Here is a 24883-nt window from a genome sequence, read left to right on the forward strand (position 1 = left end):
AAGAGAAGATCCCCTATGGATTATTTCTGGTCAGCTGTCATATGCCAGGCTTTTGATGTGGGAAATGGTATACGTCTGCACTGAAGCCTGACATTTATACCTGCGGGATCTAGTATGCTGACCTTCTAAAAACATGCTGCAAAAGTCGACATCACATCCAAAAATAGGTAGAAACGCTCGTCCCAGCTTTCTGGAGAAAAAATGATAATGAATGTGCAGTAACCTGAACTCCTCTTGTCTTTGGGAAGCTCGACTTTGCTGTTGTCAGCTTTAATACACTTCAGTTCAACTGACAGCTTATTTCCTCATAAGGCCCTTTGATCACTATTGTAGAACTTCATTCTGCTCAATAAAGGGAGTCCAAATTCTGAAACTTCCAGCTAAAATTATTGCAGTTGAGTACTGAAAAACTGCTACTACAATAAAAATCCTAAAATCTTGTTTTTATTTGTGCATATCTGTATCTAAAAAGCTTTTATGCTGCCACTTGCAGGAAAAAAAAAAAAATTGAGATAACACAAGTGCAAAACCAATAGAGTAAGTCTGAGTTCTAGAAAATCAGAAATTTTAATGTAAACAGCATGTGAACAAAGCCCTCTACCTTTAAAAGGTGGGATTTTTGGTTGTTTTTTCTTTTTTGTTCTCTTTTTTTTTTCTTTTTTGTTGTTTTTTTTTTTTTTTAAAAAAAAAAAAAAGAAAACCAACTGTGTATTATGGATAAAATTCTGCCCCTGCTAAAGCTAAACTAACACTGTCTTCACTGGGACCAAGTTTTCATTTGATCAGTGAATTAACTTCATCCACTTCAAATGAACTCCACAAGTGTTCTTTAAAAAATGTGGTGATAGCATTTTGACTATACACAATTATTTGTCAATGGTAGAGTCCTCCTTTATAATGGAGTAATGAAAGTTAAAATAGCGGGCCAGTTTTCAATGTGCACTAAAGTGCAGAAGCAGTATGGACAATGTTAAAGGTTAAATAAGGAGTGCCTGAATTTCAGTTTTCATTCCAGGGTATTAACAGGTTTAAAGCATCTTTGTATAAACAGTGACTGGGCAAGACTGTGAAGTAAAAAGCAGATGATAAAAAATTTATAAGTTAAAGGTCAATAGTGCTTTAGAAGGTTAGCATAACTGACCAATGTCTGTTAAGAAAAAATGAAAAATAATACGGAGGTTTCTATTGATTAGTTAACAGAAAAATTAAGATTATTTATCATCAATAGGAATATTGAAAAGAGACAGTTAACCACAGATTCATCATTCACTCATCTGATATTTAACGAAATAAGAAAGACTGTTTTGATCAGATTCAACTTGAATAAATTAGTTTCATTAGTTTTATTAAATAGATTATAACTTAAGATTTTGGCTTTCCAGCTTACCTTTCTGACTAGCATCTTCTGAAAGTGAGAGAGGTAGCACGCCTCTTCTTTCAAATATTGCTTATAGTGGGGGATTATGTGGACAAGACTGCAACAACAATTAGAAATGCCCAGAGAATTTTCTCCTTTCTTGAGAACTAACGTTTAAGACATAATTCAGAAAAATGATCTTGAAGGTTTAAATGCATCCCTTAGGAACGTACTGCATGGGTAACAAAACAGTAAGCAGGTGCCAAGTCATTTTAGTATGCCTAACAGCTTACATAGCTGGTCAATGTAATCTGATAGCTACAGCACAGAAGGAGAAAAAGTGTTTTCCATAAATATGTAAATGAGTTCCTAGAAATGACAGCCATTTATTTAAAAAGAACAATTAATCAATGAAAGACATGTATGTGGTGGGTGCATCAGAATTTTGTGCTTTGTCTCTTTGTAAACACATTTTATTTAAAATATTCCATTTTACAAGAGCTTGTTATTACAGAGGAGACAAAGAAAGTGGCTGCAAGTGAAGGCCCTGTAAAGTGGTTGTTGCAGTGTCCAGATTATTTGTGCTTTGTCTTCCATTTTTCGGTACAGCCAAGAAAGTTTGATTGTTTTTGATGTCTTTTTTTGGACTCTTGCAGTTATACAATGGAGCTGATGTCTGTAAATGCTTCCTCTCCTGCTGCCACTATTTACTTTGGCTCATGAATATCCCTTACAGTTTAATTTCCTGCAAATAAAAGGGGAAAAAATATAGGTTACATTAGAAAGAAGCCATTTTTTGAGTAACTCTTTTACTTGGAATACCAATTACAAGAATGTGTATTGGTTCAAGAAGAACAATATGTACAACTAATTTATTCATTAAATACAAACCACTCTTTAGTTATTATTTTTAAACATAGTCTTACTAAAGCTCAGATTAAGCAATCACATTCTCAGAATGAAAAATGTACATTAAAACCAGGAAAAAGTTCTTCATGTATCTACAGATAAATTCAGAATAAAAAAAAAAATAATAAATGTGAGTGGAGATTTAAAGAGAAAGATTTAAATGTTAAGTGTAAGCAGAAGGATCCAGCTGCATTGTGAAAGAACTTGAGCAGTGTTCCATTCAGGGTTTACTCTCTGCTTTAGGCAGAGATGTAAGATAGAAATATTGATCCTAAATTGTTATCTTTTCATGTCTCCAGATATGTAATTTTCTGCAGCAGTGCTAGGAGTATACATAGTATTATATAGTATAAAAGAAGATGTTTCTGACTTAGGAGAATTGAAGAGTCTCCTGATAACGATACTAATGTAATTACTGGGATAAGATGGGGCTGTCTTTAAAAACCACATTAACAACTGTGAAAGCATGGTGGTGATATGGCTTAGCAGACTGAGCAGCAGGAGCGTTTCTTCAGGTTTTGCCCCCAACATGGTCCACCCATTTTGTCAGGCTCAGTCATGTGAGAGGACATGATTCCAGTGCTTCCTTACCTATGGCTTAGTTTCGTTCTCAATTCTGCCATCAAGTCACAATGTAAAGGATGCTTTTAATAAGACTTTGCATGAAAGATGACAATATTTATGTACTTTGTAAATTTTATTGTAGAAAAAAAAAAGAAGAGGGAAAAAAAAAGAGGGAAGAAAAAAAAAAAAAAACAACAACAAAACAATTCCACTGAGTTTTAAAAGATTTGTTTAGCTCCTCCTGTCACCATAGTCTGGAGCAAATCTCCTCCTGACTTCCATGGTGTGGGACCAGGTGCCAAGAGAGGCACACTGCAAATTGAAATGCATGCAAATACCACACGATTGTTCACAGTTCCCTTATATGTGCTTGTATCTCCCTGCTGATTGCATGCAAAAAGCATTTGCAGCGTTCCACATATAGATTATATACTGCAGGTCATCATGTGTTACATCAGAAAGCTCAGCAGCACTGAAGATCTGTGCCATACAGCAGCATGAAGAAGAGCCTGACATTAAAGTGAAAAAATAAATAAAAATAAAAGGAGAACAGTAATGAGCTAAATATGTCTTAACTTCACTGTGAACATGCAGTCCTTTTCTGTTGGCTTTCCATCCAGAATAACCCACCTGATGTCAAGTAACTGGCACATGGGATGCTTTACAGATGGATCAGCACTAGTGACTCTCCTGGCTGTATGAGATTATCTGTCGCACAGATGTTTCAGCTTGTACTTGCTTACTGGCCAGTCAGCCTTCTCTTTTTCTTTTTGCTTGAGGAATGGACGGGGATCACATGCAGATGTTTAAGTAAGCAATGGAGTAGTATACCCAATCTGAATATATGCAGTGAGCTTCAGTGCCTTCCTGGTTGGTGTCATCCCCCGGCAAACAACTGGAAAAGATTTATGGGTTTCATCTGATAAATTGTCAAGATTCTTCTTAATAAAAGGAGAAACTTTGCAGTAGTTGCAGTAATGAAAACTCCTCAGCTCAGAGCATGCCACCTGCAGCATGAGGGATACATGTGTTGTGATTTTGTGGTTTCCAGAGCAATGAAAAGGGATTTTTGTTTGTTTCTTTTTAGTAAACCATTATGTTCCCATTACCCCCACCCCACCCAAAAAAATAAAAATGAAGGTTTGCTGTGATTACAGCCTGTAGACTTCCACTGTGGATTTTTTTTCTCCATTGATGTGAGGTGTATGTGTCAGAGCATCACTGGGACAGCAAAAACAAATCGTTCAGGTATCATTGCTAACTTTGTGTGAGTTTCTTGAGTCCAGCTGTAGCTTCTTGATCATAGTTCACATGGCAATGCTGCCCTTCCCTGGGGTGACATTTTTCTATATGCATAAGTGAGCAGAATGAAAGAACTAGACCAGGGTCAATTGTAACAAAATATCTGTACTGAAGCCATACAGTAACTCAGCATATAAACCCAGCAAAAACTCAGTTTGAAAGACTTGATATCTGTGGAAGGGGCAGACAGATGGGAGAAGGGAGGAAGGTAAAGTGTTTTGTTCTTCTAAGTATATTTGGCCTTGGTGATACAAATCAGTATTTGCTTAAAATCAAGTGGGCCAGCTGAATAAATGATAATTAATCATTTGGTCATGCAGATACTTACTTATCTGTCTGATTTATGCCTCTTCCAACGAGGCTTCTTTATTATTATTATTATTATTATTAATTTATTATTATTTCCAGTTTGGCTTTTGGATTACATTTGGATTTTTTTTTTTGGAATATATTTGTGACATCTTAAACAAGAAAGCATAAAGAATAAACTATATTTGGTTATGACACTCAGGCATCTGACATTTCAGTAAAGCTTTACAGTAGCAGTTAATGGTGTAAAAACAGTATTGCCTGGGTAGCTGTGTTATATTGTCACTGCTGAAACAAGGACACCTGTACCATACATGACAAAAGCTGCAGTCCTTCCAGTCAGGGACAGGCATCCTTGTTGCCTCCCTGTGCCACAGGAGAGGTGACTGACACCGTCTGTTTGTCACTGCTCCTCTGTGGATCTTCATGCAGCAATTGATAGAGAAGCCTCTGTGAGCATTCCCTAATTTGCTTGTAGCAAAATATTAACCAAGATACTAATTTTCTTCTCTCTTAAAGAGTTCCTTTATTATTTTATGTTGGGACAAATTAACTGTAATATGTATATATATAAATTTACCAATTTTTTGTTTCAGAAAGAGTATGAAGGGAGACTAATTGCTTTTGATTACCAGCTGCAACAATGCAACAGACATGTAGTAATGTTTTAATTAGTCCGCCTTATTTTTAGTTAGCATTACCGTATAGCACTCGTTACGTAAATGATATTTTCAACTGCAGAATAACAAGTGACCTTTCACTTAGGAATGTTGGTTCTTTTTTTCACCTGTAAATTAATGTTTTAGTGATGCATCTTTGTTGCAGAAGCTGTAATTTTGTTGGTGCTGGTGATTCCCAGTGTTTGGCATTGGTAAAAAGAGTCAGTAACCATTCCCCCTCCTTCTCTTTCCAGATGCTCTCTAAGTCCATTGAGCAGCTAAAGCAGCCTGGCAGTCACCTGGAGGAAGCTGAAGAAGAGCTTCATGGAGACCACTCGATGCAGGAGGAGCGAGCTGCCGCTAGCGGTGCCAGCATTAGGGCTGAGAGCAGCAGTGCTGGTGTGGATGACAGAATAGGACAGCAGGTTGGGGCTGTGAAGGTCAAAGAGGAGCCACCGGACAGTGATGAGGATATTCAAACCCAGCAAATGGAATCTGGGGAGCAAGCTGCTTTTATGCAACAGGTAATAGGCAAAGATTTAGCTCCAGGATTTGTAATTAAGGTTATTATCTGAACATCATGTGCATTTTTTTAGCCATTGATAAGCGATTGTGTTTTGATTCACTGATCTAGCAAATCCTGATTTACCATTCAAATAATTTAACAAAGGAAGAGGTGTTGTATGCACATTTAAAGACATAGTGGAGCTCATCCTTATGGCCACTAATGGAGAAAATACCTGTTGCAGTCAATTGCTCAACATAACTGCATAATAGACGATAGAGTTTGTATTAACCCAGGATTACATTACTCTTAGTGCAAGAGAACTCGTTATCACCTAGCTTGTTGAGATCAGCTACTGCTGGAATTAGTTTCCAGACCTGATTGATGAAACATTCTTCTCTGATTTTGAATCCTCTGACTTTTGCTTTCAGCTATCTGTATATAATGTATCATAATGTAGTCTTGAACACTGTTAACAATAGGGTATTTTTTCCCCCAGTAGACAGGTACTGACTGCTATATAAGCGGTCCCAGGCTGGAGTACAAATTGTAAGTTAGAGAAGTGCACAAGAAGGATGTAAAGATGCCAGGCAAGGCACTGTTTAAATATTGCATTGTTTTCAGTTTTTGCACTGCCTAATTTTTCATTTTGTTGTATTTGATGATACTGTCTGCAGAGACATTCTTAAATGAAGCAGATGCAAATACTGTCAAGAAGGAAAACACAGCATTGGGTTTCAATCAGATACTACGGTATTGCAGGAAAAGCACAGAACTGTTATCATTATTGTCTGATATCCAATCACTTGTTTATTTTTTTAAATAAAGACTAATCATACAATATGGCATTAACTTTATTATTAGGTCTTAAGGACAAATCCTAAAATAAGGTCAGTGTAAAAATGCCAACTCAGCAGGAGGAAACTTCAAATTATGACAGTATTTTACAAACGCTGAAGAGCAAAGCACATTTGTGCAGTCTGTGCTTTCAGAGAGCTGGTGTCCCTTTTGTTGCTATAAAATCAGACGGAGCAGTGCTGGATGCAATGGCAGGCACTGTTTATTTAAGTCAAGACTTTGTCAGGTCCCTGCTGTTCTCCTGCAGAAAAGTGATTCTGAGAGGGGGAGCAGGAAATGCCTTATGGAAACAGGAAGCCCAAGTGATTCATGTGCTGAGGAATGTAAGGCAGGGGGAAACGGGGTAGTGTTCTCTCTGTTTTTAAAGGCGCTCTATGAATTGATTTATTGTCAAAGAAAATAACAAAGCGAGTAGGGAAATTGTTAAGGAAGCTTTCCAGTGAAACATTTCCTTCATATTCCCTTTTGATATGTTTACCTTGTTTTATAGGTTTACTTTTGTTAAGCTAGTTAAAGATTCATTGTATTAAGATCCCCTTTAATATGGATAATCCCAAACTGACCTGGAATCCTTGTCAGTTTTTTTTCTATTAAAAATATTTATATTTCTAAAGCTAAGGTATTTTAAGGTGCAGTATCCTGTTTCAAAAGAGATAGCTGTTTTGCCAAATGTAGAAATTGTTCTGAAATGTTATTAGCATGTGTTGTTTACATTATGCTCTAATACTATTAAATCTCTTACAAAATGTTGCAACTTATAAAGATACATTATCCTTTTTCCTAGAAGATCTCCAAACAAATGACTAAATAGCTGCTATATAATGAAAGGCCTCCCAAACCGTAAAGATCATCTTAGATAGGAATGATACATTAATTAATTGACAAAATATAGGTTATTTTTATTTGTGCTTTATATTTGAACATAAATCTTTCACCGTCTTGGATGAAAAAATCACATTCACATTCAAAAAGTGAAGTATATAAAAATGAAATTTTATGTTTTCCCATTCCATATAGTTTTAATTTTCTTTGAAACCTAACTTCGGCTTCATCAAAAGGGATAGTGCATCTTTTAAAATACATTTTATTTGGGGAGAAACTTGCAATGAGAAGATTTTTGTACAATATCATTTCAAAAACATGTATTCACAAAGGACAGAAGATATTTTTATAATGTCATTCAGGTGAGAAACCACAATACATTAGTGGGCTTTAATTTCAGAATCTTTCAAATTTGGATAAAATTAAAATAGAGAAACTACCTGGAACCAGTGAAAAGGAAAACTGGGTTTAAAAAAAACAGATTTCTAATTGATAATTGTCTCTAACATTTTAAATCTACTGTATTTATTATAATTTACACCCTTAGAGGTGATCTCTTGTTTTGTGTTGTAAATATATTCTGTTTGTATGTTTCCTTTTTTTGCCTTCTGATATAAGTCTCTTCCTTTCTCAAATAAAGTTTTTTTTTAAAAGATCCCCTTTCAGATATCTGACTTTGTGTAAAGTTGATAACTTAGTTGTGCTTTTGCTTTGTATAACCAAATATGTTTGCTACACATTGTTGAAACAATTGAAGCTTTCAGGAGCAAGGTTTTTATTACACTATTCTTACAATGATTACACAAAGTCTTCCTTTTAGTCTCTTGTTTTATCCTACATCAGCCATTATAAATTCTAGTGAATGTGGAAATAGTATTGATGCATGCTCATTTTCCCATCATGGCATTTGTCTTGAACATGTGATCATATGTAGTATCATATTGAAAAGGGAAACTCCAGTTTATTTGCCCCTAATTATCCAAAATCTGGACAAACTTAAATAATATCTATGACCATAAAAATGTTGAAACCGAGTTTATAATCACCTTTTTGAGACTCCTCAAGACCATTGCAAAACTAGAATCCATCTGTAAATAGAGTGGGAAAAAGGGAATCCACAAACTTGATGACTTTCAAGCAATTGTGGGAGAAAGTGAAGTCCTACAGCAGAGAAACAGCTGATCACTTCCTTAAAGACATTAAATGCTTTACTGCTTGGTGACGTTTCCTGAACTTTACTTCAGATCTGCCGAGAAAAACATTTTGTACTACGTAACTATCTGTGCTGCTAAAGTACATGAATATTACTATCAAAAGAGTATGAAAAATCATTGCCTTCAAATTTCTTCAACTGTTCATTTAAATAGGAAAAGCTTTTAGCTGCTTTGATTCTGGTAGAATTTTAACTAAAATGTAATGTTTTCAGGAACCTAAGGATGTGAGAATAAATATTTTCATAATTCAAATGTAATTATTTAAGCGATCCAACAGCAAAGTAATGTTTTATCAGTAATACATTAAAAAACTGGTAAGAAAATAAAGTTTCAATTTAAGAAATCTTAAGTAGCATTAACAGAATAACAATATACTGCTTGCCCTGTCAATTATGTATTTTGAATCTTGTGCCTGCAAGCAGATCTTGCTTTTGACAGTGATTTTACTGAGATGCCATTTGTTTAAATACTCATGTCAAAATTAGAAGAACAGTCTTAAATGCTTTCAGTTGACAGCATTCCTGGTTTGGAGGCTACACCTACATTTTTTTCTAAATTATTTGTTTACCACACATCAAAGCACCCATAATGAAAAAAACAATCAAAATGTAATATAATCCATAGGCCTTTTTTTTTTCTCCAGGATTATTGTGCATCTCTTTTATTTTTATTTTTTTGAACATTAGCTGCTTAGTCTGTCCTGTTGTCCATAAAAATAAAGCCAGTTTGTAGATGCCAGTTTAGACATAATTACTACCAAACAAGGGAAAATGCTTCATAGTATTTATAAACTCAATAAAAACATGGGTTACTGGATGTTAGCCTTTTTCATCTTCTGATGTTAACAAAAGAGGATTAAAAGTTGAATGCCTCTGCAAAACAGGAGGACTCTAGACACTACCACTACTCCTCCTCTCTATTCAGCAATTCATTCATGCACCATCTTCATTCCATCTTTGTTATCATCAAGATCACTAAGACTTCTGTATGTTATTTAAGCTAACTATACCCTGTTTTTGTCTTCACTGGCATTCTGAGGTATTATCTATAAACATTAGTTCCAAGCACCAATCTAAAAACGTTTACTTATTTCTCCCCCTTATGAATACTTCACAATTTGAAACCAAAATTAGCTAAGGCAATTTCCTTCTTGTATTCTGTCCCACTAGCAGCATGTCCTACTTATCCACTTAAGAGATGTTTGTTTGCTTTTCATTTATTTGTTTAGTTTCTGATTTCCTTATGCAGTTCCCATCAGCTGGGTGGTAGCAGTGCTTCTGTACCTGGTTTCTCAACAGAAGAATATAGTGTAAAACATTATATGCTAAATTACTGTTCAGGCAAACAAAATGCAAGTATCATAATTTTATCTTCTGCATTGCTCTAGTGGAATCCTGTTCATTTTTTTGTGGCATTTTATCACTGCAACTGATAGACTCCGTGCTTTACATTTAGTAGATTTTGCACTTTGCATTTTTTTCCCTCTTTTAACTCAGCCTACTTTAGAATTAGAATAAAAAGGAAGGAAAAAAAGAAAACAAACAAACAACAACAACAACAAAAAAGCAAACACCATCCCAAAACACATAGACAGTTGCAAGGTGGGATGGGGGATGCTCTGGGCTTCCCAGCCATGCTCACTCATTCTGCTATACAAGCAAAGCTGGGAAGGGGTATCTTCTACATGTGTCCTGCTTTCTGGTCCGCTGGACTCAGATGTCATGCTCCTGTTGCTTAGCTGGCCCCATACCTCATATAGCCCATATGGGCTGGCTTTGGCTTTACATGCTGGTAGCAAATGGCTACGTGTAGGTACACACAACTATTAGAGACCCCAAGGGTTGCTTCAGCAGCAGCTGAAAGTTAAAGGGTACTAGCTCACTGACTTGAAATCATACTTCAGCAGTGCCTGGTTCTCTGACGTGACTACACAGGGCCCTTAATAACTACAATTGCTTTGACAGACCAGATACTTACTTGTAACCAATTCAGTGCCTTAATTAGCTGATTAAATGAGATGGTTTGAATCTAGTTTGGCACCTTTGTGGCTTTGGTTTTACTTTTCCATAGTTGCTGTGAAGTAACTCTGTTGACTCTAACAGTACATAACCCTGAATCATAAGGGAAGTTGGCTGCACACTTGGTTCTTACATGTTGATGGCAAGCATTTTTGATGCAGCATTTTTGACCTTGATAAGTGCTGTGAAGACCCAGAAGGGAAATGAGAAATGGAAATGTAACTTTTGAATAACGTCAGACTTCTAAAGAGACCTTCCACCTTCTCTGCTCCCTTCTACCCTCCCTAAATGATTTTGTAACCACAAGTCGTTCTGATCTGTACTAGCTTAATTCACTTTTTTTCTTTTCCTTAGGCTACCTTAGTCATCTCCTGCAACTGTCCATCCAGTAAGAGAAACACTAGCCTTGTACTGTAATGTCCTTCCTCAGTTCTGTGAGTGCACAGGCCCAGTACAACCCCCAAATAACATAGGCTAGCAGTATGATTACTTGATTCATACCTGAGCCTTAGACTATCCCAGAAAACTAGGGAGGTTGGAGGGAGAGAACTGTGGTGTTGGATTTGCTTTGTGAAATTTTTTCATTCATTTACATGTAGCCTTTGAATATTTAGCCAGCTTTGTGTCTTCTTTGCTCTTAAGGGTCTGTCCACAAAGTTTTTAACTGTTCGTTATCGAATGCTACAGGAAGAATAATTCATTATTTTTAATGCCAATTCTATATGAAAAGGCATAATACTAAGAATTTCTACAAGTAATTTGCCTCTCCCAGTTGAATGTGAAAATGATTTTTTTTTTCCAGGAAGTATCAAATCTACTTAATGCCAAGGAGATGATTGCTATTTTTGTTTGTCTTGGCTATTGTACACTGCAGTTACAGAAGACAATAAGACTTATTTTATTGCATAACTAAATTGAGAACTGAGATGTCTGAACAACCATATGGCAAATGTTCTATCAGTATATTAAAAATTAACAAAGTTTTTCATTTTACTGATAGCAGCTCAGAATAATGTCGATAGTGCTTATATTTTTTGATCCAAAATTATGCATGCTTCTTTTCCTTCTTCAGATGCTTACGTATTGTACTTTGGTACTGCTGGTACTGCCCACTTCTGTCAGTGAAAGCAGCACATAAGGAGACTGCTGGGGCAACACCACACAAAATTACTTAACTGGGGGTACATAAGTAGCGTGAATCAAAAGCCTGTTAAGTGCAGATCCCAATAATTATCACTTCACATTTTGACAGTCAGATGATATTACTTTCATACCAATGGGCAATTTATCATTTCCTGTATCAGACAGCATGTTTTTTTATTATTATTATTATTCTCATTGAAGAGGATTATGTGTTCTTGGAAAGCTACTTCTTTAAATGCTTTGTGTTTGGAAGAGCTCTGTTTTGACCTCCAAATGTTTTTCTCTCTCCCTGACAGACAGGCGCATGCACACACACAAGTTTTCATTTTTTCCTTCCCTTAAAATATGACAGTAAATACATGCACTCCTCAGCACACTGCGACTAAGTCTTAATAAAGATCTGTTGGTTAACACCCTGGAAGAGCATCTCAGCTTGAATGCCTTGGAGATATAGGTGCTCTAATGCAGAAGGCAGTTCATAATCTGTCTCCTCTCATGGCCTGGCCTGTGACCTTTGGATCCCCAGGAAGCCGAGGAGGTCTTTCTGCTCAGACTGCCTGCATTTCCTCAGCAAAGAAGCTTGTGAAAATTACAGCTACAAGAGTGCAGCAATGGTGAGGGTTTAGCTCAGCTAAAGCATTTGTATTGGTCTCCAATGCTTTAATCTTTTCCTTTTACACCCATTGAGAAGGGTGCTGGGATACTTTTAGGTGGCAGTTTGCAGATTTTAAAGTTGATTTCTGTTACTGAGCAACGCCAGAAGTAGCACTGGGCAGAAATGTTGTTGGAAAATGCTCTTTCCTATGAACAGAATAGCTATAGAGAACAGCTGTTCCTAAGCTTGCTTTCCTAGATCTTTCTCTACTGAAAATACAAGCTTAAAAGTCACCACACACAGAGAACTCATTTGCTCATCCACCTGACTGCACACGGGAACAGGTAGTCATCAGGGTCCCCTCAGTTCTCACTTGTTCTGATCCATTTTGACACCTCACCTTAGGGCATCGTAGGTGCCAACAGCACATCCTTTGACATCTTCCTTTCTTTTCTTTATAGAATGCTTTTGTTCTCCATTTACCTGCACTTGTGCAGGTCTTTTATCATAGTTTTGCATTAGCTTCTGTAAGTTTTAGTTTTATGAAGCTACTGATTTTATGCAGAGGACTTCAAATCAGTCTCTGGTAGTGTTTCTGACAGAAAAACAAATTGCAGCACTGAATACAGGTGCTATCACCACAGGTTCAGCCCAGGGATACCTTACTTGAATAGTTCTGCCATGGCTGCTTCTGTAAAAAGTAGGGCTTGTCATCGATTCTGCAGACCTTGGTCAAAATGCATGCAGCATTAACCTTTGCGATACTGTGAACTCAACTGGTCGGTTATAGAAAGGGATCAGTGTTTGCTTCTCCTTGCTGTCATGGCCACACGCACATTTAGTGTCATTGCGAGAGGCTGAATATTAACTTATAGACAGATAGTCAAAAATGGGTAGGTACATTAACAGAGAAGGAAGATTTTTCTAAGCTCTTTACATCTTACCAGGATCAGCTCTACTGTCTCTACATACTCTGACAGCATGATTGATAGCTTCAGCTCAGAGTTAAGGAAGTCACAAGAAAGAACGCTTAATGCTTGACACACAGCAAGCTCTTATTCATGTACTGATAGTTCCCCCCCCCCCCCCCTTTCCCCAAGGTCACTGTTACAGGGCTGCACCATCACTGCTGAGACACTACCTGCCCAGTTGCTGCCACGGGAAACAGCCGCTGTGCTCGGTCCCTGCCTTTAGCATGTGGGAAGCTGTGCTAGAGGAGGTCCTTGGGGTTTATAACAGGTCTTGGGAATGAGGAATAGGGTGGATAATTTGAGAGACCAGGGCAGAGGAAAAACAGCAACAACAAAAAACCCACACAGCTGTCCAAATTCTTTGGTCTGAACAATTCACTGAGGACAAAACTAAGTCAGTTTTGTTAACACTGGCAGGAGCTGCTGGACCACATTTTCACTTGGCTTCATAGGTCTAAGTACACAATGGCATTATGAGGACAAAGAAATGCTACTAACTTCACTCCATGGATTAAGTTCTTTCTGTGCCACTGAAACAGTTGTGGAGGGCCATAGGGAAAGTGGCTTCTCCCAGCACTCGGCTGAGCAGGTAGTGTTGAGGAAGCACCAGAGCCTGAAAATCAGAGCTGCTTTCCAAGAACACATTTTGCAGGACAAGAACAGGTGCAAACAAAGCTACCCCTCTGTTACTCTCCTTCAGTAAATTACTCCTCACCACAGCCTTCTCCAGCCCCTTCTCCCACCCATAGCCCAAGGGCAGACCTGCAGGCATCCTCAGGTGCATCAGACCCTTTGCAGACCTCTTTGAATTTGCCTTCTTAAGGCCATAGGGGTCTAGCAAAAATGAGATTATCTCCAGAAAGGCCACAATTACCTTCAGTAACTGTTGCTTCACAGATGTGCTGGGGTCTCTCGTGGAGGGACCTGACTTCTGTGGCAGGGAAGGGACAGTGGCAGGAGGCCATGTCCAGCCACAGAGCAGGAAAGCAGGCAGATGATAAGGCATCTTCCTTGTTCTGGCACTTCTGTGGGAAGCAATGGTGGGGAGAGGATGAGGACAGGAAGAAGAGGCCATAAAACATCCAACAGCAGCTCTCAAAGTTGGGCTTAAGAGCCCTCCTCATCTCAGAGAACAGGTCCATCTCTTCCTGGCCGGATCTTTTCCAGATTGAATAATTGAGATTAGTTAGTAAAGAAAGCATTCACAGGTGTATAAGAACAAAAGTTCCAGTTCCTATTACATAGGAATTACATTGTTCATACCTATTACAACTTGAATCAATAACTTTCAATAATTTGAGAAATACTGTAGTAAGAAAAGATCGAGTCAAGAGCATCAGTTTTCTATCATCATTATCCTACCTTTTAAACATAAGTTTACATTTATTTTTCCAGATCAAAGTCTGTATTTTAATTTCACTGAATTATTATCAATTATTAAACCTAGCACTCCAATTCAGTTCTGAACCTAGTATCAGAAACTGACTGCTTATCTGAGCATTCTTGGTTAAGGAAATGCATAAAGTGTAGATGGAATACCTAAAAATATTATGAAATTATCCAATACATACTGGACTAGAAAGTGTTGTTTTTTTTTTTTCCTTTAAAATTTAATTTAAAGGACAGCTTTTTCGTGTGCTGAAATGGTTTTCCCCAAATTCTTAATTCTTTTCATGTCAAGAGTATTATGCAGTCTACAGAATTTATCATTTACAGTAAATGTTCCTGTGTGTCACCTCCCAAAAATCTCAAGAACTGGACATTTAATCAGTGACATCACTGTTTAAAAGTTCCTTCTAAACTGATTTGCAACCTTGTTCTTATTGTGCAAAATAATAAAAATAACAATTATTTAATTTGGCACCATCGACCACTGAAAGATGAATTGAAAAGAGATTAGTAAGTGTTCTAGGTGATCTTAACAGGTCAACTACAAGTAAATTCAGCAATAACACTTGATGCCACTGACTGGCAACTCTGACTGTATTATGGCATGGATAAACATGCGGTCTTTCCTAAAAACTGCCCATGAAAACAAAATAATTTGAGATCATGTTGCTGTGGAAAACAACTTTAAAAAAAATATATTTTTTAATACACATTTGGAGGGCCTGATTATTGCAAAAGCCTGAGAGAAATGTGTTAGAACCTCACGTTGTAAGGTACCCAAGATGTTTCTCTTAACTTTACTTGGAGATTCTTTCTTTTCCCTTTGAATCAGAGCACCAGCACTACCCGCCGGTGTAAACCCAGCAATGCTTCCTGGATGTTCACATGCTCAGGGCATTTTGAGCTGTGCCTTTAAAAATAAATAAATAAGGAATGAACTTGTTCGACATTTCAAGCCAATGACCAAAGCCAGGGAGCCAGTTGAGTATGCTACTATATTCCCTTTAACTTTATTTTTGTGGGCATCACGCATTTTTAAGATGGTTATACATTTCCCTGAACCAATGTAATATAAAAGATTTACTGTTACAGTTTGTGTGTGGCCAGGCAATGGCATATGGAAAACATGTTTCCTGCTATTTAATTTAATTACTCTAATCACGTGCCAGCCCCGGGCATGTCATTCTGGACCTCTGAGGCTCTTTGTCTGTCAAAGAGATGGACAATATCTTGGCTTTGTTTAGTTGCTCTGCAGGCTGCAGATAAAACCACTGAAATACTGACTGTTTGTTTAACCAAAACTTTGTATTTTAACCATTTGGCTTTGATTTTTTGTTTTACAAGAAAAGATGACATTTTGGCCTTGGTGAGCTGAAAAGGAAATATTAGGGATATGACGAAGAACTGTCACTTTTAGGCCTTAATAGATGAAAAAGAATACTCTAGCCTTCTGGTCAGAAATCAGCTTTGTTAGCAGAAACTTAAGACATGCGTTGCTGTTATTTTAGAGTTGCCTGTTAGCAAGGGCAGCTGGAAAAGTCCTGTTTATAATTGCTCCATTTTAATGTGTTTCATTCAACTATTTCAGTAGATTTTTAGTTTCTTTAATTTTAATAGATGAAACTGTAATGGATGAAACTCTCATTAAGATTTCATAGCAAGTAATCATGCTAATAACATTGCATCCAGGTCCAAGTTAGCTTTTATGTTAACACCCTACAGTGATTTTTATATACGAAGTAGCTGTAAATTAGAACTTTAAGTCTTTTGACATTAAAAATTAAAAGCATAGAGTACTTTGTTCATATTAGAAACCCCAAATCTGGAGAGAAGAGAGAAATTAATCACACACTTAGCTTTATGTGTTTAACACTACCATTTCTGTCGGCTGTAAGCACATGCTCAAGTCCATGTTTTCCTGCACCCAGAAGTGATACTAAGGACTACTGTAGTCTACATGATTTCTAACAATCGTGTTGTAAGAAGAAACGATAAGAAGCAGCTTTGAAATGAAGCTAGTTCCATCTTATAAAGCTTTTCTATGCATAAATAGACTTGTTTATTCTTATATTTCTGAATACTGAACTAACTTCGGTTACTGTAAGTTTCAACATAAACGTACTTATCTTTATATATGGTAATGTATTGGTGCCCTGCCAGAGTAGCTCTCAACCTATATTGCATGGAAGAGGTTAGACAGAAGGTATGTCAAATTGTCTCAATAGGTCTGCACCATCAGAGGAGAACATTGTAGAACATTGTAAGGGATGGGATAGGATGAAAAAAAAAAAAAGAAAAAAAAAAGCGTACATTTGAACAGAATGGGACAGACCTGATATATTTCTGATATTTCTGTGTATGATTTCCACTTGGCTTTACTTTTTCCTTGTTTCCTGGCTGAATCATTGAGACAGAAATAATTTCCTTTAAGTTACACAGTATAGCAACGCATGAATTAAACTTTTGTTACTATACGCAGAATTACAGCTCCTGTCCCATTTAGCTTTGAGCTAACCACTAGATGACACTACTTCCCACTTACTGAACAGGTGTGAGCATATGCTCCAATCTTCCCATATAACAGTTCATATATATTTTTGTTTCTCACTCGAAGAATATAAAGAACAACTAAAAAAACGTTATACAGGAATTGCCTTCACCACTATATATTTTGATGGATCTTTTATTTTGTATATGTCTTTAGCAGTGTATACGCATGTCTTTGCATGATCTATAGAAAACATGGATTGTAGCTCACCTTTAGGGTGTTGTAATTTATCAAGTTGGTGATAGCTCTACTTAAAAAAAATGAAGAAAAAGAAAAAAAAAAAGAAGAAGAAGAAGAAACTGAAGAAGAACTTAATAGGTTGGAGTTTTGCGAAGAACATTCCCCCTTCCTCCCCTCCCTGCCTGCCACCCCCAGTGCCTTGAAAAGAAAAAAGTGCTAAGATACTATAAGGCATCTGTAGTGTGATCCTGTAAAGACTGGGCATAGAAAAAAAAATAGAAGAGTCAGGTGTACTAAAGTCCAAAAATGAAAAACTGTGTGGAGAAATAGACACAGAAGCACTGTCATGCATATCCATAAGGCTGCTGCAGTTTTTAAGTTAGGAACGATGAACATTCCATAAGGGTGTGTGGAAAGAGTCCCACATTTCTAAAAGTGGGACTCTAAAAATAACAGAATCACAGTTCCTCCAAATCAAAGAATCACAGAATGGATGAGGTTGGAATTATGCTAAATGTAACATAATGCAGAAGGGCATTAGGATATGCAAGTGGAGTGATAGCATTTTCCAATTAACTTTCATTTTTGCCTATGCCAGCAAAATGCCTATGCCTATCTTGCTCTATTAAGATTTGTCTTGAAGATTTATAATACATTTGCTCGTGTGCTCTAACTGTATATACATACAACCTGTGATATACTTAATTTAAGGAGTATCGTATATGGCCATAGTAAAAAGTCTTTAAAATCTGCCTGTTCTCTAGTATTGTGATAAGGTACTATCCATACTCAAAGCAAATTAATAATTATCTTTTAGTTTAGTAATCTATATTGGAAAAAACAAACAAACCCACATCATCATTATGCAGTTGTTTAAAACCAGATCCCCAGTGACTGTGGCACTATTGGTTGGGTAAATCCTCATCCTCTTTCACATTAGCCAAGTACTTCCATATTCATGTTGAAGGGAACCTGCAAGCAAGGAGGGTAAGCCTCCTTGTCCAACAGGATGCGCTGCTCTGTTTAAACGTCACATCCTACTGCAACCTTTTATTTTAGCATAATTTCTTCTGTTTTAATTCCAAGCGCTGCTACTAAGGTCTGGTAAAGTCATGTAATGTGAAGTCAACACAATGCTAACATAGCTCTAGAGCAGGAAGCAAGGTACTTCTGTTAATAAACTATTTTTGTTATATCAAGTTGGCCATGAGATACAAACTCAATTGCTGATTTGTAAGACTTCAAGAAATTGTATTTCCTTAATTATGTCAGTTTATTTGTACCTATGTCACAGTTCAGTTAACACTTCCTGTAGTTCTGTTGGATATTTACAGATAAAATCTGTCCCATTCAAAACTAAATTCTAGGTTACAAGAGTGCAAGTCCATAGTCCCTATAAAAGAACAGTGATATTCCATAGACATAGAACCATATTTGAAAAAATATCATTTATCAGCAAAAAGAAACATGTTTATATATTTGCAACCAACAACTTCACTAGATCGATGTAAGAACAGAGATTTTTTCAGCACTTTAAGGGTGTCCAAGTCCCCGGAACAAAAACGTTTTGAATCAAGACCACCTAAATTGCAACCATAAGCAATGCAATCAAAATCAAAGATATAGTTTTATCCTGTGCATGTGTTATTTGGACAGGTTAATTTATTGGGGATTGTGAATCTGAGGGGAATCCACCTAATTTTAAACATAAAATAAGAGAAAGGCTGGAAAATAACACTTCAGCCAGAGGTTTTGCTTCCTTATTAAAATGCTGTCTTGTATTTAATCTAAACAAGGGCAATTACTTTTCAGACTTGGATTTCCTCTACAAATTTTGTGCTCTTATATTTCCTTTTAGATGGGACTTTTATGCAAATTTCTTCTTTTTCACTGATTTCCTGCAGTTTCTTAAATTTGTCAGTAAACACCCTTCAGCCTCCCTCTGAAGACTGTTTAGGAAAGGAACAAGCTCTCTTCTTTCTGTGGCTAAGCATGGGCTCCAGGAAGGTTAGCTGGAGCACTCAAAATCAGGCAAGACAAGAAACATCTTGCAAAACAAGCAGCATATCTTCAGACCTGAGTCCATGACACACTGTGCTAAAAATATCCTGTTGGTTCATAAGCTACCTGTGCGGGGCAAATTCCCTTCTCAGTCTCACTGTAGAAGTACACCGTGTGAGGTTATACATTGCTTTTGAATGGAAAGGGGTGGGGGTGGGGTGGGGGGGCTAAATCACTTTTAAAGTCCTCTGACATAAGGACTTTAATGTTATATGATGCAGGAAAAGCTATCCTTCAGAGCTAGCCTCTTCTCTGGGCTGTGAACCTTAGGAAGAAAGGAGCCTGGTTAAACCTGTTACACTTAGGGATGAGAAATTATGACCTAACGGCATTTCACACTCGCTCTGTAGCATTCCTAGTTAGCTGGATCAGAGATGGCAGCAGGAGAAAAAATAAATAAAAAAAATCTTTCCCCAAGAAACTTGAAAGGCAGCAAAACTGCCTCTAAGGACAAAGCACCTGAGCAATCAAATGGATGTGAACCAAGTTCAGAAGGTGGAAAGTAACATATGCAGCTTTGTACAGCCCTGGAGGTAAAGCCGGAGGTTTTGTTTACCCGGAGGTAAACAAATACTTCAAACTCTTCTTTCCTCTCTTACTCCCATGCATTACTGAGGCAGCATTAGCAAGAATTTAGGAGTGGTACAAAAGGTGACTGAGAGAACAACCAACCAGCCAGCACCCAGGCTTCAGGTCTGCCTAGGACACATATGTGCCTTTTGACAGTTGCCATGAAAGCTCTCTGCATATACTCCAGAATCACTCTGTTTGGATTAGCATTTTAAGTGCCTTCTTAAAATTTCTGCTTGTGTGCTAAACTAGAATATGTATTAGAATAATCTACCATGTTACAGACTATGCTAAATTCCATTAAACCAATTAGGTTTAAACAATGTCCTATAACAATTCAATCTGATTTTGATAGATACAAATTTGCTCTTGCGTTTTCAAACCTACATTTTAGCTAAGGCAGTAATGGGGAGTTTCTTCCTGACATTGAATCACGTGCGGTGATAGTTCCTGCAAATGTCCTGTAAGACATGTTTCTGAGCTCACAAGGAATGCAAGAGACCACACAGGCAAAAGGAAAACATACTAAAAGACAAACAAAACAAAATGAAAAGAAAAGAGTCTAAAAGAAAACTTAAAGCCAAACAAACAGGAAACACGACCAGCAGATACAAAAAAAAAAAAAAAAAAAAAAAAAGCTTTAAGCTTACTAGAAGGAAGGACTTGAATTGTGAAAAATGAAAGATAGACCTATATGAAACTAACCTAGTGAAATGTTTTACACCTACATACAACACAATGCCTTTCTAGCAGCTGATCATTTTACTAAAATTGTTGTAATAGCTAGTTTTACACGCCTGAGGTAGCAAGTAGTGTCCAAGACAAAAGATTTATGGTTTGCTCTGGATATAATGGTATGAGAGGAACTGCTGCCAAATGGGCCTGTGATTTGAATAGGGCGCCTTTGGTTTGGTAGGTGGTATATTTGTTCTGTGGCTGGGGTTCACTAGAAGTTGTTTGATGCACTGGCCAATGATAACTATCTTGGGAGAGGGAGAAACCCAAATCCTCCAATTTTCAAGGAGAGAACAGAATGAAGTACTTGGGTATATGGAAAAAAAAAAAAAAAAAAAAAAAAAAGGAAGATTACAAAGTCCATGGCAACATGAAGTAGATCAATTCATGGGGCACTTTGTGGTTTATCACTTTAAAAAAGATTTATTGACCCCACATCTTGGTAATCTTTAGTATTAAATTGAACTCTTTTGAAGACGAGACAGTAGTTTTGGAACAGAGCCTTAGAAATAACACTGCTGGTTTGGCTCTGCTTCCCATATTGTTGCTTAGCTTTAAAACTTTTCAGCGGGACTTCACTCCAGTCTGGTGACCAGCGTGAATCACTGTGGAGTAGATTAACACAGTGTTTTCCCAAGTGTCTAATCTCGCCTTGGGATCAGAATACAAACATGAGCAAAGCATCCTTAAGATCCAAGGAGTCCTAAGAGCAAGCCTGCAATTCAGCTCCACCAGCCTTTGTGTTTCCTCAGGCTCCTCGGCATCACTTCGAATTTCTAGAATTCTTTGAAAGTCCTGCTCTGACTGAAAGCTTTTCCTTTGCACACTGAGCACAGCTCTTGGCTTGCCTGTGACAATGGTGTTACATGTGTAGCACCTTATCCTAAAGACCCCTCTTGCTGAATGAACTCTTCCTTTCAAGCTTGCTTTTTATTGCTAGAAGGCAAGTTTTGGAGGAGCTGTGTCTGCATTTCTTCTCTCGTGCTTGATGATTTTTCTGCTATTTTAACACTCCTGAAATCAGGGAAGAGCTTTGCACTTCTGAACCAGCTTCAGAGGGAATGGCTGAGAGATGCTGAAAGTTTGCTAATCTGCTTGCATACTGCTACAAGGAGGAGATGGGCATAGTGGAATCCACATTAGGCTCTCATTAAATTGTTAACAAGCAAGTTCCTGGATTTGGCATTTTGACATCAAGAGATTGTTCAATGCCATTCAAAAGTATTCTGTGGCCTGTGTGTGAGGATAAAGAAATATCAAGAAATATCAAATGCATTAGGAAATGTGGCAATAGGCGGGTCCAAGTCACTGGTGTCAAAAGGAACTTGCACAAGAAGGGACAACAAGTAAGATCAGTAGAAACAGTAGAGCATGCATAGAAATGAAGAAGGACCAGACAGTCATTAGGTATGCTTCAACCCAGTTCAGGTCATTGGCCACTACAATCTATATGAATATCTCTGCTGTCATTTTAACCTTAAAATAAAAGCACTGATGTGCTTAGGCATCTATTCTGACAATGCCTACTTACCTGTATGTATGTGGGTGTCTTCCTTAAAGATCAATACAAGTAAAATGCAAGTGTGTTCTCTGATATCTAATGAAAACTGTTGTGTGTTTACTTACGTATGCACGAATAACAACAATAAAGAAGAGCTCATGTGTGAGAGGAGCCCGTATAGCTAAAGATGGAAAAAGCAGGCCCACAGACAGCCCCCTCACAAGGGACAAGATGTTTCAGTTCAGGATTATTACATGCTTTTTCTATATTAAAGGATGATAGGCTTGTTCAAATGGAAAGCAACAACAAAATTTGTATGTGAAATTCCTAGCTTGCTGTAATAAAAGATTGAAATGAATGTTCCTTAAAACAAATCATATAGGAAATTTCCAACCATATTTTGAATATATTACAAATTAAAAGGAACACACACTTATGTATGTCATTCTACCACCTTTTCTTGTGTTACAGTTAGGTCAGAACTAAAAAAAATAATAAATAAATGAATAAAAAAATACAGGGACTGTAGTAAGAACCATAATATAAAATTATATGTTGATTTTTCCATGGGCTATTAATATCTTGTTACTGTGAGACTGTACTGGTTGGTGGTTTCTGGCTTAGTGATGTTTGGCTTGTAGGTAAAGGAAAAAAAGAAAAAAATACATCAAGACCTCCTCCAACAGGAATACTGACCTCCAACTGCTATTTTATGTAACTTATTTTTGGTTATTTCCACATTTTTACTGTTAATAGAAGCTGGAAATAGCATTCTATCATCTTAGCCTGTACACATTTTTGTGCATGCTCAAAAAATACATGCAGAAATGCTTTTTATCTTACTTACAAGTTTCAGTAGTATCAAGATCAAGACTCTCTTAACTTCTGGATCCTGGGTGGAATTCCAAGGGACATTCCAGTGGGTAATATAGTACAAGATGTAAAATTGCCAGTAAGGGGGAGAGAAGAATTTCTGCAGCAATCAGTCACAGGAGAGGGTGGGAAAAGCAGTGTAGGAGCAGTGCCTGATATATTCTCTGAGGGCAGTGCCTTTTAGACACTCCTAAACCCACTGAGTCATAATCCACTGATTTCCTTCTCCCTCTCTTTCAAAAATAATTCTGCTCCTAAATATCTAATAACAAGCTGTCAAAGAAGTTCCATTTTTAACACAAATCTGAACTTCCCTTTGCTTGTGAAATGATTCAGAATTAGGAGACTGAAACATTACCATGTACCTTGTAAAGGTTAGTGGTATTTAGTTATTGATATAAAAACTTTGGTGAGGGACTGCACTGGTAGGGGGCTGCTAATCGAATACAGAACCTTTCGCCTTTGGGTCACTGGATCAAATCTGTCTCTTGTGAATAATGCCCAAAGCTAGTTACAATTTAAGTTTTCAGTGCCCTGTATAAATGAAATATGTAGAAATTAGAGATTGAAAAGACCTGTTGCAGTTCACAGCCTGTCCCCCTCCCAGGGCAGAATCATTCTCTCTAGAGCATTTCCTGATTATGGCTATTACCAGTTCCTAGTAGGTCCACATTGCAAGGCAAAGCAGCTGGTATTAATTGATATCCAAGTTAAACTGGGTCCCTGCCCTGGCACTGGAGGGCTAGGAGGGGTCTGCAGGCACTTCACTGCTGCCTGCATCCACAGGCGGCACTGAGCTGCCTGGGGTCCAGGAGCAGGCCAAAGTCCCAGCTTCTTCCCACCCAGTGCAAAATACCTTATAATACAGGGGGATTACTGAATCTCATTTTCACTGCCTCACTTATCCCGCTTTAAAAGTCCTACCAGTGTCCTTTCCATAACCAAACAGCTGCAGGTCATAGTTCTAAATTGTAGGTCTGATGGATTAGTTCAGGTAGCTAAAGGAAAGGCCAGATATTAGTTCAGACATTGATATGGACTAAAATTTTCCCAAAGTTTGGAAGAGATCAGTACAGAAAGGCATGCTTGGGGCTTCTTTTTGATTTAAATTAAAAGGTTTGAACACTATTATCTTTTACAACTTCCATTTGCAAGTAATTAACTATGTTGCAGGATACATGTTATTAAGTGCTAGGAACTGCATACTGACAATATTAATGTTACTCGTGTAATGTATTTAATGACACCCCAAAATATGCTAATAGCAATGGCCAGTTTCAAAATAATATAAATATGTCATAACTTAAACCATTTTTAAGTCTCTAGACAGAAGCCCAAGTGGGTCTACTTTAACTCACCCGCCTTTGAGTGCCTAAAGGTGCAAGTTACAACACAGACAGCATGGACTCTAAATGGGATTTCCTCAACACTCCTAATTTTGGCCACATGTGCCTATCCCACAGCCTTTAAAATCCAACGTTTCCTGCTAAAGATGCTGGAAATACAAATGCAGCCTTGAAATCAGAGTATTTTTAGAAAGAACACTGAGCGCTGCTTGCTCCCTCAGCGCACCAAAGCCTGCAAGCCAGAGGAGGGTGGTGTGGTGGTGCTGCCCTGCACACAGCTACTTAGTGCCCAGCAGGTGCTGCTGGGGCTTGCTGTCACCTCCCATGTCATCATGCATGGTCCCCATCGGGGACTCACAAGTACCCCATAAAGTGCAAGTCATAGCAGTGTTGGCAGTGTAGCCAACTGCTGCTGCCTTACTGGAGTCAATTCATTTCTGAGATTCACAGTGCC

General features: G+C 37.6%; 1 protein-coding gene and 1 long non-coding RNA gene across 22 annotated transcripts in view; one reads left to right on the top strand and one right to left on the bottom strand.

Moving 5' to 3' along the window:
* Positions 1-24883, top strand: part of HDAC9 (histone deacetylase 9) — a 476309-nt gene that overhangs the window by 280506 nt on the left and 170920 nt on the right. For 18 of the 21 annotated variants that reach the window (XM_068674122.1, XM_068674124.1, XM_068674117.1 and 15 more), the window contains one exon: positions 5355-5624. In XM_068674122.1, the coding sequence (XP_068530223.1) occupies positions 5355-5624 (270 nt within the window). Of the gene's footprint in view, positions 1-5354; positions 7941-24883 lie in introns of those variants that run through there. The other 3 variants (XM_068674135.1, XM_068674136.1, XM_068674137.1) reach the window with 1 other exon arrangement.
* Positions 1700-23936, bottom strand: LOC137852412 (uncharacterized). The gene is made up of 3 exons (XR_011093813.1): positions 23058-23936; positions 14101-14251; positions 1700-2102 (listed from the first exon to the last, which is right to left on the bottom strand). It is a non-coding gene; the product is annotated as an uncharacterized lncRNA (long non-coding RNA).

The sequence above is a fragment of the Anas acuta genome, chromosome 2 (genome assembly GCF_963932015.1).
Source record: "Anas acuta chromosome 2, bAnaAcu1.1, whole genome shotgun sequence".
In the NCBI taxonomy this organism is placed as follows: domain Eukaryota; kingdom Metazoa; phylum Chordata; class Aves; order Anseriformes; family Anatidae; genus Anas; species Anas acuta.